Raw genomic sequence first — 14,121 nt, forward strand, 5'->3', positions numbered from 1 at the left:
CTCCCTTGATGGGCAGGGGAATTGTCCCTGATCTGTACCATGAGGGCTATTAGGTCCAATAACATTGTGCCAATAAAGTCCTGGGAGGATTTTCAGGAATTCCACACCCAGAAATCCCTCTACTCAGCAACTTCTCAGAAGAGGGAGGTAGGGAGGATAAATGGGGGAGGGGAAGCATATTCATATCCATAAAAACTCCAGTCTGAATGCAACTGTGGTCTCAGCTGTTTCCAGAGACACCCACCTGCTCTTCCAGGTGTATTCTGTTCATTAAACCTGGCTAGCGTGCTTACTGCTAAAAAGAAAAAAGAAGAAGAATTAACTAAGGCAAATGGTGATTGCTTCCAGAACATTGAGGATAGGAATGTTCTTAGCCTTCCTTGTACCCAACGCCTCCATAGAAAAGCCAGTTTACCTGCAGTTCCTACCCTCTACTCTGTGCTGTTAGTAGAGTATCTGTGATAACTTTAGTTGGTCTCATGAAGCTTCTTTTGTATCATCTGTGCACTTAACCCAGTTAAAGTTTCACCTATAGAAATTAATTAGGGTGTGTGGGGAGAAAAGAAAACAACTAGCCATACCTAGTTCTTGAAATATTGTATGCATCTGAGTAGTTGATCAGTTACACAATGCAGAATGGTGAACTGTAACCCTGCTTGTAAAAACCTTAGGTGAAGAGAGGGGAACCATCACAAGAGTGTGACCAAGGCCGAGTGAGGCTGGACTGGGTGTTCTGTTTGTGGCCACTCATACCCCACTTCTCTGCCCTGTGTTCCAAGGAGGTTGGCCCCTGAGTTGGTATCACCAGACCTCTGGGCTGATTTTCTGGATTCACCCTGGAGGACTGCCATCTCCACACAGCTCCTGTCCCAGCTCTCAGTGGGCTCCAGAGCCATGGCTCCCTCCCTTTTCCCCCTTGGCCTTTGGAAGAATAAAGGATTTCCACTGGCTGGTAAGTAGCCTTCAAGATCTTTTCATGTGAACCCTATGAGGTGAATTCTACTTAATTCCAGTTTCCTGACAAATGCAAAGTCAAAGTAGGTGGTACAAAATTGGATTAGGAATTGTTAGGTCTTGGTGATCAAGGTGTTTTTGTTTGCTTGTTTTCTAATGTAGATACATAATTTTAAAAAGTATTCACTTCTACATACTGTAAGAAAATAGTCATATTGATTCAGAGTTCTGATGTTTAGAAAAACAAACAACTTTTAAGATATTTTGGTTAACATGTAGCCAAAGGCTTTCTCAAGCATGGTGAGTAATCTGTCTTTGCTGACCTGGACAAGTCTCCTGCCTCCTTTCAGGGAAGAATCTGGCCATGACCAAAAGTCTTTCATAAAGAGTCTTAATCTAGTTATAACACACACACACACACACACACGGGTTCTTTGGCCATTAAAATCTAGGCCTGTTTTCACCTTCCAAAATATTTGCAATCAGTACACAAGAATTCTTTTCTTTTTTTTCATATAGAGAAACTGTTTTGCTCAGCACACATGTAATAAGTCAAGCGATATATTCTGGCATTATTTATATGCTCCTGTTTATATTGGCCTTGCAATTTTTTAGCCAATTAAGGATCAGAAGGTGAGACTTAAGTGTTACTTAGAGGGGACAGAATGATTTATCCTTCCCCAGGTCACTGGGATAGGTTACAGAAATCATCAAATAGTTATAGTATTTCACCCTATCTAGTTATTATCAAGAACCAAATCAAAAAACATTTGTCAGGGCCATGCTGATGTCATCAGAATTCAAAGAAAAACCTGATTTTTAAATTAGGTACAATGACACTTGTTTTCTCCCAGGGTCCATTGATCTCTACATGCATTAGTTTACTCAGTACTAAAGTACAACCCTTCTACAGCTCACTCACATGGGCCTATAAATGGCACAGTCCCAGATACAATACATCTGGCAGTTTGCTTGGGTTGGCCACTGGATTGAAAGAGAGAGAAGTCTGGGATAATTCCCAAATGTCTGGATCTGGTGACAGGGAGATATGGTAGGGTGAGCTTGAGGAGAAAAAGCTGGATCAGGCAGGCTGCTGACCTGAGATCCCTGGGGACCATGCCAACAGAGAGGTAGCCAGTAGAGGCTTGGCTGCACATGTCTGTGGTCTGGGTAGCGTCATCCCAAGGCAGGAGAAAAGAGGATCAAGGACAAAATCCCAGCAAATATGAGGGATCTTCCAAAAGTTCATAGAAATGTGTATTATGAAAAAATTACCTATGAATTTCAAAATTTTCACACCAAAATAAACTTACCTTTTAATTCCTTTTTCCATGAACATTTTTTAAATTTTTTTTTATTTAGTAAATATAAATTTCCAAAGTACAGTTTATGGATTACAATGGCTTTCCCCTCCCATAATTTCCCTCCCACTTGTACCCCTCCCATCTCCTGCTCCCTCTGCCATTCCATTCACATCAAGATTCATTTTCAATTATCTTTATATACAGAAGATTGATTTAGTATATATTAAGTAAAGATTTCATCAGTTTGCACCCACACAGAAACACAAAGTGTAAAATACTGTTTTGGTACTAGTTATAGCATTACTTCACATTGGACAACACATTAAGGACAGATCCCACATGAGAAGTAAGTACACAGTGACTCCTGTTGTTCCCTTAACAATTTGACACTCTTGTTTATGGCGTCAGTAATCTCCCTAGGCTCTAGTCACGAGTTGCCAAGGCTATGGAAGCCTTTTGGGTTCGCCGACTTCGATCTTATTCCGACAGGGTCATAGTCAAAGTGGAAGTTCTCTCATCCCTTCAGAGAAAGGTACCTCGTTCTTTGATGGCCCCGTTCTTTCCACTGGGATCTCACTCACAGAGATCTTTCATTTAGGTCTTCTTTTTTTTTCCCAGAGTGTCTTGGCTTTCCATGCCTAAAATACTCTCATGGGCTCTTCAGCCAGATCCGAATGCCTTAAGGGCTGATTCTGAGGCCAGAGTGCTATTTAGGACATCTGCCATTCTATGAGTCTGCTGTGTATCATGCTTCCCATGATGGATCGTTCTCTCCCTTTTTTATTCTATCAATTAGTATTAGCAGACACTAGTCTTGTTTGTGTGATCCCTTTGACTCTTTGAAGCAGCCTAGTAAAAACATCTAGAGTGGGCAGAGGAAGAGGAGTGGTAAAGAAACTGAGCAGGTATTCTGTGCTGATAAATGCCTGGCACATAAGGCACTTGGTGAACGTTGTTGCAGATAAGTAATGGACACTGGTGACTGTGGTGGGTGGATGGGCCTGAAAGCTCAGCCCACTCTTACTGGCAGCTAGTCAGAAATTTGCCTGGAAGGGTGGGTGTTGTGGCACAGTGGGTTAAGCAGCTGCTTAGGATGCCTGCATCCTGTATCAGAGTTTCTGGTTTGAGTCCCAACTCCTCCAATTCCACTCCAGTTCCCTTCAGATGGCCTGGGAAAAGCAGCAGAAGATGGCCCAAGTGTGGGAGACCTGAATGAAGCTTCTGGCTTTGGCCTGGCCCAGCGCTGGTCATTGCAGCCATCTGAGGAGTGAACCAGCAGACGGAAGACCTCTCTTTTTCTTTCTCCTCTTTCTTTTTCTTTCTTTCTCTCTCTCTCTCCCTCCCTCTCTCCTTCCCTCCTAACTCTAATTTCCAAAATAAATTAAAAAATTTTTTTTAAAAAAGGAACCAGATTTTTGTAATCATAGTTTCTTTATGACTCCAGCCACAGAAATCCCCATTGGTAGTACGAGTGAAAGCCTGGTGCTTGGTGGGAAGTCTGTAGGAGTGAGCAAGGGCAGCACCCCAACAGTTCCCTATTATGTACTGCCCCAGTCTTATTCAGCTCTTAAAATGGCCTCACATCCACCCACAGCTCAAGTCCAAAATGCAGCAGCCAGGTGTGTGTTTAGCCTAGCAGTTAATATGCTGGTTAATTTGCCTGAGTTCCACAGCAGAGTACCTCATTCGATTGCAGCTACAATTCCTGATTCCAGCTTCCTGTTGATGGAAACCCTGGGAGGCGGCAAGTGATGGCTCAAGTAGTTGTGTCCCTGCCACCCACTTAGGGGACCTGGATTGGGTTATCTGCTCTCAACTTCGGCCCCTTAGCCATTGCATTCCCATCTGGGGAGTGAACCCAGCAGATACGAACTGTTTCTTTCTCTCTTCCTCTCCCTTTCCACCCCTCTTTTCTAGGAACTCAATCCAGGTCTCCCTCAGAAGTGGCAAGGACCAACTACTTGAGGTAGTTGGTGACCTGTCACCCTCTAAGGTGTACATGAGCAGAAAACTGGAACTGGGTCCTTGAACCCATGCATTCCCGTATGCTATGTGGGCATCCCAACCTTCAACCTACCATCCTTTGTGTCAACTTATCCACAGTGACCTAATCTTGCCTTTAAAAAAAAATCTCTAACTTCTCAACCTGCCTTACTATACAAAAGCTATATGATCAATCCCTTTCTGCCTCTTCATCTCATGTTACCTTCAAAAATTCTTTAAAAATGCATATTATGAAAAAACTACACATGGATTTCAAAAATTTTGTACCACAATACACTTACCTTTTAAATCCATTTTCTCATGAGCTCTGTGAAGTATCTTTGTAGTTCTCACTGCACTCTGCCACATTGGTTCTTTTTTTTTTTTTTTTTTTTTTTTTTTGACAGGCAGAGTGGACAGTGAGAGAGAGAGAGAGACAGAGAGAAAGGTCTTCCTTTTGCTGTTGGTTCACCCTCCAATGGCCGCCACAGCCGGCGCATTGTGCTGATCCGAAGCCAGGAGCCAGGTGCTTCTCCTGGTCTCCCATGGGGTGCAGGGCCCAAGCACTTGGGCCATCCTCCACTGCACTCCCTGGCCACAGCAGAGAGCTGGTCTGGAAGAGGGGCAACCAGGACAGAATGCGGCGCCCCGACCGGGACTAGAACCCAGTGTGCCGGCACCGCAAGGCGGAGGATTAGCCTAGTGAGCCACGGCGCCAGCCCACATTCGTTCTTTTCCTTAAACTTGCCCAGCTTGTTTCTACCTGTGCACCTGCTCTTTGTTTGCAGATCTCTTCCTCAGATCTTGGAAGAGTCACCGCTGCCTGTCTTTCAGACAGAGCTAGCTTCATGCATGTGTTCCCTGGGCTCAGAAGGGTCCTATACTTGGGTACACAGGTTCAAGTCCTGGCTCCCCTTCTGATTCTAGCTTCCTGCTAATACATATTTTGGAAGGCAGCAGGTGATAGTGCTAGTAATTAATAGTTCTCCATGTGGGAGACACAGATTGAGTTCTGAGCTTCTCCTAGCTTTGGCCTGGCCCAGCCTCAGGGGTAGTGGGCATTTGGAGAGTGAGCCAGTGAATGGGAGTTCTCTTTTTATATGTCTTTAAAATAAAATGAAAACAAAACAAACATTTTAAAGAAAAAGCCATAGAACTAAAATGTTTGGGAGAAGTGTTTGGGATTTTGGATTTTTTCAGATATGGAATATTTGCATATATCTAATGAAATATTTTAGGGGGAGACTCATTTCTAAACATGAAATTCGTTTGTTTCATATGCACTCTATACTCACAGCCTGAAGGTAATTTTATACAATATTTTTAAGGATTTTGCACATGGAATGTTTTATGGTATGGAATTTTCTACTGAGGCACCATGCAGGTGCTCAAAAAGGTTCCAATTTTGCAGCCTTTCAGATCCATCACTTTTGGATTAGGAAAGCTCCACCCGTACTTGGCTCTGCTTTCAGGGACTGTATTAAAGGCCCCTTCCTGCAAGAGGCCTTCCTTGGTCATCTATTTTAAAGTAGCTCCTTCTCTTCTAAGTTACTGCTTATCACATTCTCCCATTTTATTTTCTTTCTAACACTTTTCTCTTGCCCAGATGTTCTTGTATTTCTCTCTTAGAAGGCAACATTAGCAACTAGAGATCACAGACCCCAGCATCCTCAGTGTGGAGCCTAGCAGGTGCTCAGTATACATGTGCTGAATAAACGGTGCCAAGAGCTGAACTTGCTGGAAGCAAGAGAAGCACTGTGATGGACATAATGAAAATTTCAGAATGAATTTGATAGCTATATACATCCTGATCAATAATTAAATTTGTGTACTGCTGGTCTAAACAGATAGATTCTGGCTACAAAATTTCATCCTTCACATGAGGATATAATTTCCTTATATTGTATTCAAATTTGAATTTTTCTTTAAAGATCTTATTCATTTATATGAGAGGTAGAGTTAAGAGAGAGGGAGACACAAAGAGAGAGATCTTCCATCTGCTGGGTTTGCTCCCCAAATGGCTGCAATGGCTGGAACTGGGCAGATCTGAAGCCCGGAGCCAGGAGCTTCTTCTGGGTCCCCAACGTGGGTACAGGGGACCATACACTTGGGCCAGCTTTCACTGTTTTCCCAGGCCATAAGCAGAGAGCTGAGTAGGAAGAGGAGCAGCTGGGACACAAACTGGTGTCCATATGGGATGTTGGCACTGCAGGCAGAGGCTTAGGCTACTACACAACAACGCCAGGCCTATCAAATTTGAATTTTCTCATGTAAGATTTTGAAGTCAAGATTCAATGCCTGCTTTTGCTACATATGTTATATGAGCCTAAAATAATAGTTTTAGTTTAGTCTGAAATTTTTAGAGAGGTTATTGATCTACCTTCTGATTACAATGTACTCTTTGGCTCAATTAAACACTTTCATTTGCATTAGCTAATTTGATCTGTTCAGGAGATCTAAGAGGGGGTAAGGTAGCTGCGATATCTCATTTTGTAGATCACTTCAACTCATTTATTACACCCCACCTATGTTGCAGCTCGGCAAGAATCAGTGAATCACAGTCACAGACTGCCAGAGCTGGGAGTAGCAGTGGGGTCATTTCTTCCAGCTTTCCTGGTTTTAGAAGAAAACAATGATATCTGAGTACATAGGGTTATAAGATGACTGTAGTGGGCATCTTGATGGAATCTGATCTCTTAAATCCGTGATTTTAGGGGCCAGCACTGTGGTATAGCTGGTAAAGCCGCCGTCTGCAGTGCTGCCATCCCGTATGGGCACCAGTTTAAGTCCCGGCTGCTCCGCTTCCCATGCAGCTCTCTGCTGTGGCCTGGGAAAGCAGTGGAAGATTGCCTAAGTCCTTGGGCCCCTGTACCTGCATGGAAGACCCTGAAGAAGCTCCTGGCTCCTGGCTCCTGGCTTCAGATCAGCACAGCTCCAGCTTGTGGCTGATTGGGGAGTGAACCAGCGGATGGAAGATCTCTCTCTCTCTCTCTCTCTCTTCCTCTCCTCTCTCTGTGTAACTCTGAATTCCTTAATAAATAAATAATAAATCTTTTTTAAAAAATCAGTGTTTTTAAAGAAATACTTGAAAGGTAGAATGATGGAGAGGGAGAGAGGGTGGGGAGTGGGGGATGGATGGGTGAGAAAGAGAGTGAGCAAGATCATTCATCTGCTTGTTCACTCCCCAAATACCCAGCCTGGCTAGGCCAGGCTGAAGCCAGGAGCTCCATCTGTGTCTGCCACATTGGTGATCGTGATCTAAGTACTTGAGCCATCATCTACTGCCTCCCAGCTGCATCAGAAGGGAGATGGATTGATAGCACAGAGAGACTGGGACTTGAACCAGGCACCCCAATGTGGAAAGCAGGCATCCCAAGTGGTGGCTCACCACTTGCCCTTAAATAATACTGCACCACTAGTCCCTTATAGCAAATGAATTAGTTAATCTTTGCCTGAACAGGGAGCAATTTTGAAATGAGTACTTAACATTCTATTTCTAAAAGTTTGTTTATTGTTGTGAATCATGTCCTTTATTAAATAAGTGGCTGAATAAATGAGGATAAGGAAGGAAGCAAGCTCCAGAGAGGGAGGAAGAGAGAATAAATCTGGTGAAATTAATTACTTTTGTAATCTACATGGATAATTTGTTTAGATCTTTATGGTCTTCTCTTTCATCTTACTTTTGTCACGCATTCCCACCTTGATTTTTTTTTTGGGAGGTGGGCCACAGGAGGAGGGCTTCTTCCAGAAGGTAATGCTCCTGGCCTCTTACCCTCAAATTTTCCACCGCACAAAGCAGGGGTGTTATTTGTTCATGTTGTTAGCATATAGGTTTCTATCATGGAGAATTCCTTTCCCTGTCAGCCCTCACAGGGGCACAACAGCAAATCTGTGCTTTTCTATAGGACACAAGCAGGGTTCATGGGCTACACAACAGCAGGGATACTGCATTGTACCCCAGAATGGGCTACACACAGGCTCCAACCTGCTCCCTGCCAAGTGCCCCAATGGGAAACCCAGAAGCTAACCAGCTATGCCATGGGGTGGACATGTCTAACTCCGGGGTAACATAGAGGAGTATTCGAAAAGTTGACAGAAAACGTGAATTTTGGAAAAACTATGTATAGGTTTTTAAAAAATGCTTGCATCAAAACAAATTTATATTTTAATTTCATTACCCAGGTACTTTTCAAAGTAGCCATCAGACATTTCCAAGATGCTCTGAAGCCAGCGACAAGAAACCTGACATTTTGAAGTCTATCTGTTAGCCAATAGAATCCAACAACACATCTGAAAGATCATCCACCCAGACCAAGTGGGATTTATCCCTGGTATGCAGGGATGGTTCAATATTTGCAAATCAATCAATGTGATACACCACATTAACAGACTGCAGAAGAAAAACCATATGATTATCTCAATAGATGCAGAGAAAGCATTTGATAAAATACAACACTCTTTCATGATGAAAACTCTAAGCAAATTGGGAATAGAAGGAACATTCTTCAACACAATCAAGGCAATTTATGACATACCCACGGCCAGAATCCTATTGAATGGGGAAAAGTTGGAAGCATTTCCACTGAGATCCAGTACCAGACAGGGATGCCCACTCTCACCATTGCTATTCAATACAGTACTGGAAGTTTTAGCTGGAGCTATTAGGCAAGAAAAAGAAATCAAAGGGATACAATTTGGGAAGGAAGAAGTCAAAATATCCCTATTTGCAGATGACATGATTCTTTATTTAGGAGATCCAAATAACTCCACTAAGAGACTATTGTAACTCATAGAAGACTTTGGTAAAATAGCAGGATATAAAATCAATACACAAGAATCAACATCCTTTTTATACACAGGCAATGCCACGGTTAAGAAAGAACTTCTAAGATCAATCCCATTCACATTAGCTACAAAAACAATCAAATACCTTGGAATAAACTTAACCAAGGATGTCAAAGATCTCTACAGTGAGAATTACAAAGCTTTAAAGAAATAGAAGAAGATAGAAAAAAAAGGAAACATCTTCCATGTTCATGGATTGAAAGAATCAATACCATCAAAATGTCCATTCTTCCAAAACCAGTTGACAGATTCAATGCAATACCAATCAAAATACCAAAGACATTCTTCTCAGATCTGGAAAAAATGATGCTGAAATTCATATGGAGACACAGGAGACCTCGAATAGCTTAAGCAATCTTCTATAGCCTTGACAGCTCATGACAAGAGCCTCGGGTAATTACTGACGTCATAAATAAGAGTGTCAATTATTAGATCAACAATGGGAGTCACTGTGCACTTGCTCCCCATATAGGACTCCTGCCCTTAATGTGTTATACTGTGCGAATTAATGGTAAAACTAGTCTTCAAACAGTACTTTATACTTCGTGTGTCTGTGTGGGTGCAAACTGTTGAAATCTTTACTTTGAGTACCGAGTTGATCTTCTGTATATAAAAATAATTAAAAATGAATCTTAATGAAGAATGGGATGGGAGAGAGAGTAGGAGGTGGGATGGTTTGGGAGTGGGAAGGCGGGTATGGGGGAAAAACCACTATAATCCAAAAGTTGTACTTATGAAATTTATATTTATTAAATAAAAGCTTTCTATAAAAAATAAAGTCTATCTGTGTGACTCCTCAATCTCAGCTGATATTGCATGCTCCCCTTCCCATCTTTTGCAATTAAGATGAGCTTGCTTCTAAGCCACCTTAATTACCAACCAGCTATTTGTTATATGTTATAATCCACTTGAATCTGGAGCATAATAACGTTGTAATTACGAAAGTAACTGGATTCCCGTGACGTGTTGCTTAACCTTAAAACCAAAAATGGCAGCTGTGAAAACAAATGAAGTAATTAGAGGAAGAACCCTTCTGGAAGCTTTTTTGGAAGATATTTTTAAAACTCTAGTCATTAGTACTACTTAGGAATTAAGCACTGTTCTCAGAAATCGTGCTTAAAGTGGGACTGTGCATGAAAAGGAAAAAACCTGCTACTAGAGAATACACTGGATTTCCTCAACAACGTGCAAGTGACAGCCAGGCCTTCAACCTGGCCCAAACGTGGACAGCAGAAGACTCATGAGCAAAACTGTGCAGGAGCTGAGGAGAGCTGGACAATTTCATAAGGACAGACATTTCCAAAATTCTGCTCTTCTCTGCCTGAGAAAAATAACCCAAGTGCTCTTTCCTTCACAGGCCAAGCAGTCATGACCTAGGATAAGACACTTCTGTGAGAGATGTGGAGTGTAGTTGCTTAAAAGTGACACTAGGCTGGTTAAACTAGCAATAGTTCAAGCTTTGCTTTGAGCTGGTCTGTTTTCCAACAGAACTAAGAGGTGTCCAACCAAAACAGAATTAGCGAGTAATCATGACAGCTGAAATGGGGTGTGGGCTGGACTCTGAGTGTGTCCTGTAATGCTGAATCTTGGTGTTCAAGTGTAGCAGAGAGAAACCTCAGCCTGCATCTGGCTTGGAGTCAAGGACCAGTTTCCAAGAGCTCTGGAAAGACAGGTAAAACAGTCAAGGCGTGACCCGCTTAGAGGAGTACTTGGTGTATAGTACATGTTGACTGGCTTTCAAAGAAACTCAACACGATCTTGAGACTTCAGCAACCAGAGAGCGCACCCATGGCTGTAGAGTCTAGAGCTGGCTCTCCTGGCTAACAGCTCTCCAAATTGCTCTCAAATGAATCATTTGGAGCCATATTTTCAGTCAGTTACTCAATTAGCAAATTGTAGTGAGCCTGACATACTCCACTCTTGCATTACTTGTATGCTAGGCTTTATTTTACTTAATTAAAAGTGATTCTCTTTGTTCTTTCACTTTATCTAGTCAAATGCCAGTCAGCAATGTGAGTACTCTTTTCAACATGTTCTATGTGAGTCTTTTTTGCCTTCACACTCTTGCTCCTATTTCTAACCTTAGAGTTCTGTTTTGCCCATATAGTAATAAACTTGCCGTAAATTGAAAATGTAAAGAGTGCCTTAATGAAGGCTTCAATGATTCCTACCAAAGCATGTTTGTGTAAAATAAGTAGGCTGAAGTCATTGATTCTGAGGGTGTGCATAGCTTGCCCTCTAGTGTTTCTTTTTAAAGCCTACCAAACTTTAAACCACATTTGTAATCTCAAAATATGGGCTTAATAGGATTAAGAACTGTGTCATCAAATTAGTAGGACAAGCCTAAATCCCTGGCACAGATGAAAATTACACCAGAGAAAAGTGAAGGTTCTTCCAGAAGCCAAGGGCAACCTCACTGAGGAGAGATTGCAAAATTAGCGGTAAATACACTCTATTAAAAGGTTTGCTTGGTAAGTAGGTTAGTAATAGAGAAGAGTTAGTTCAAAAGACATGTAAAATGTGATAACTATGTAACTACTAATACAAGTGCCATTTTACTATTTCATTCAAAAGACATTCCAAATGTTGATTAAATAACAAAGGTTTTTTAATATAGCAGATATAAGTAAAGCAGATAATATTCCCTTTGGGGGAAGATAGTCTAATCTATTTTGTAGATTTAATTTCATTAAAGTATACAGCTGTTTTCATTTAACTTTTCTCAGTAAAGTTTCAAACTTTTGTATTTGGAATATTTATAGCTAATTATGTGAAATTAAACTCAAAAGGAGATTCATTATCTGAGAAGAAAAAAATAGCTAGGCAGTATTCATATAGTATGATGATTTCTATAAGAAGTATGAGAACAGGTATGTGACTGTTTTTTGCTGTCTTAAAAAGTTAGAGAGCCACGTAGGTAGAAACATACCTGAGGACTCAGAATTTTGGAGGAAAAATTTCTTCATGGGATTCTAATTCATTCTCTAATTAGAAAAGTTTATTGTTGACAAGGAAATAAAATTATGCTGGACTACCAGGGGCTGTGATGCACACTATCCACTGCCGTGAGTTTCAAGCAAAGCCGATGACAGCCTTACTTAACAGTCAGGAAGAATGTAAACTAAACAAACGGGCTTGTTTGTTTTGTTAACTTATATTCCCAGCTTCCTTATGTCCCAGACACATTAGCATAAGTTGTCTGAAGTCATAAAGAAAAAATGACAGAGAAACGCTTTGGAGCACCATGTGTTTTCCATTGATGCTGAATGCATCTAACCTAATGGGAGGCATTTGTTGCAGGTTTATTTTCTTCTGCCCAACAACAGCGGGGACATGAAGCTGCCACTCTTGGTGTTTCTTGTGTATCTGCTGTGGCTGAAAGATGGTCGCTGTGCACCTGCTTGGAAGGACAAAGCCGCTCCTACTGGAAACCTGAAGAGTGAGTTTGGTTTCTTGTCTGTGCTGTATCCTGACTGCACCTGCCTGTCCTGCTGGCCTTCATAGTGAGTGGCAGAGAGAGAATTGTATTCACTGCCTTTCACAGCACAACGTTCTCTGGGCACGTAAACCAGGCTGCTAGGACACCAAACGTCTGGATATAAATAGAAAATTCCGATCAAGTCTCTGCAAGCATTCACAAATCCAGATGTTTGCTCTCATGTCGATAAAACTTGCCAACTTTTTGACTGTGGGTTTTTTTTTTTTTTGTATCATCCAGATGTTTGGCATCATCGTAGCACAGCTTTAATGAACAGTGAAATACTTTATACTAGCATTTGAAAAATTTAAACAATTAAAATGATCTGTGTGACTGTTCTTAAGCTAGTAAAAGAATAGGTTATCCTTACATTGAATCTGGTTGTTCTGTGGCCATTAACTTGTGACCTTTACTCAGTGATAAATGAGGGTACTTAAAGAGGTTTGTGGAAATTATAGGTAAGCTTATTTTGATGAAAAAGAAGTTTTGAAATCTATGCATAGGTTTTTTTTCATAATGCATATTTTCCACAAACTTTTTGAGACCCCCCTCATATGTTTTGCATACTTAACATTTAGGCCAAATTGGCTAAAAAGTAGCTGACTTGGGCTATGTCTGTAATTAAATTCAGAGGTAAGAATAAGGCTTCTTAGGAAGCCTAAGACTACGGTGAAAAGAGAATGACAATGAATTTCATACCTGCTACGGGCTTATTAAAGGTGTATAGGAGACATCCATTGGGTTATGAAGGCATTGTGTATTAAATGATAATAATTAAATGATGATACTTCATGAGTTCAGTGCTTCCTTGGAAGGTAATTGAGGCTGAAAGAAAGGGAAATTGTTTACAGTGTCTGAAGTCCCTGCTGGGTATTTAATATAAATTGTTTGTGAAGAGAATTCACAATTTTCTCTAATATAAACACACTTGAGTCTTAAATGAAAGAAAATGGATAAATGAAACAGTGCCAGGGGGAAATGGCAGGAATGAGGTCCCATGAACCGTGACTTGTTTAGGAGCTGACACAGGAGGAGCAGAAGGCAGGGTCCATGTGGCAGCTGGGTGCACGTGGCTGCTGATTGCCCATTCGTTACCACCAGCTTGCAGAGAACGAGGCTATAAAATACAATTATGCCTCTATTTAGGGGACATGGAAGATGGGTGAACTTGCTGTTCTTTAATCAGATCTCCAAGAAAGACTCCATTGCCTTTTAGGTTTTTCTGAAGCTGGGGAGATAGATGAGGACGAAGCAGTGAAGATGGCTTTGATTGGCATTAAGCAGATGAAAATCATGATGGAAAGAAGAGAGGAAGAACATACGAAGCTCATGAAAACCCTGAAGAAATGCAGGGAAGAAAAGCAGGTACAGTCATTGGAAATAACACCTGTTGGTCAATATATCTGGGCCATAAATCCCACGCTTGTTAGTGTAAGTGATGACATCCTCATTTTCCCTAAAAATAAATTTCCTGGAGGGGTAACATTTACTGAGGGCAAGTTTGAAGGAAAATTTAAATTTCTTCAGCGAACATATTACTTATAGAATAGGTCTTTG

General features: G+C 41.3%; 1 protein-coding gene across 3 annotated transcripts in view; it reads left to right on the forward strand.

Moving 5' to 3' along the window:
* The first annotated feature begins 11,427 nt into the window (after nt 1–11,427).
* The window catches only part of CLUL1 (clusterin like 1), a 32,562-nt gene continuing 29,868 nt past the window's right edge, over nt 11,428–14,121 (forward strand). For 2 of the 3 annotated variants that reach the window (XM_070050404.1, XM_008261126.4), the window contains exons 1-3: nt 11,447–11,557; nt 12,387–12,525; nt 13,781–13,929. In XM_070050404.1, the coding sequence (XP_069906505.1) occupies nt 12,420–12,525; nt 13,781–13,929 (255 nt within the window). In that variant the 5' untranslated portion in view covers nt 11,447–11,557; nt 12,387–12,419. Of the gene's footprint in view, nt 11,558–12,386; nt 12,526–13,780; nt 13,930–14,121 lie in introns of all 3 variants that reach the window. The other variant, XM_070050405.1, reaches the window with a different exon arrangement.

The sequence above is a fragment of the Oryctolagus cuniculus genome, chromosome 10 (assembly GCF_964237555.1).
Source record: "Oryctolagus cuniculus chromosome 10, mOryCun1.1, whole genome shotgun sequence".
Taxonomy (NCBI): Eukaryota; Metazoa; Chordata; class Mammalia; order Lagomorpha; family Leporidae; genus Oryctolagus; species Oryctolagus cuniculus.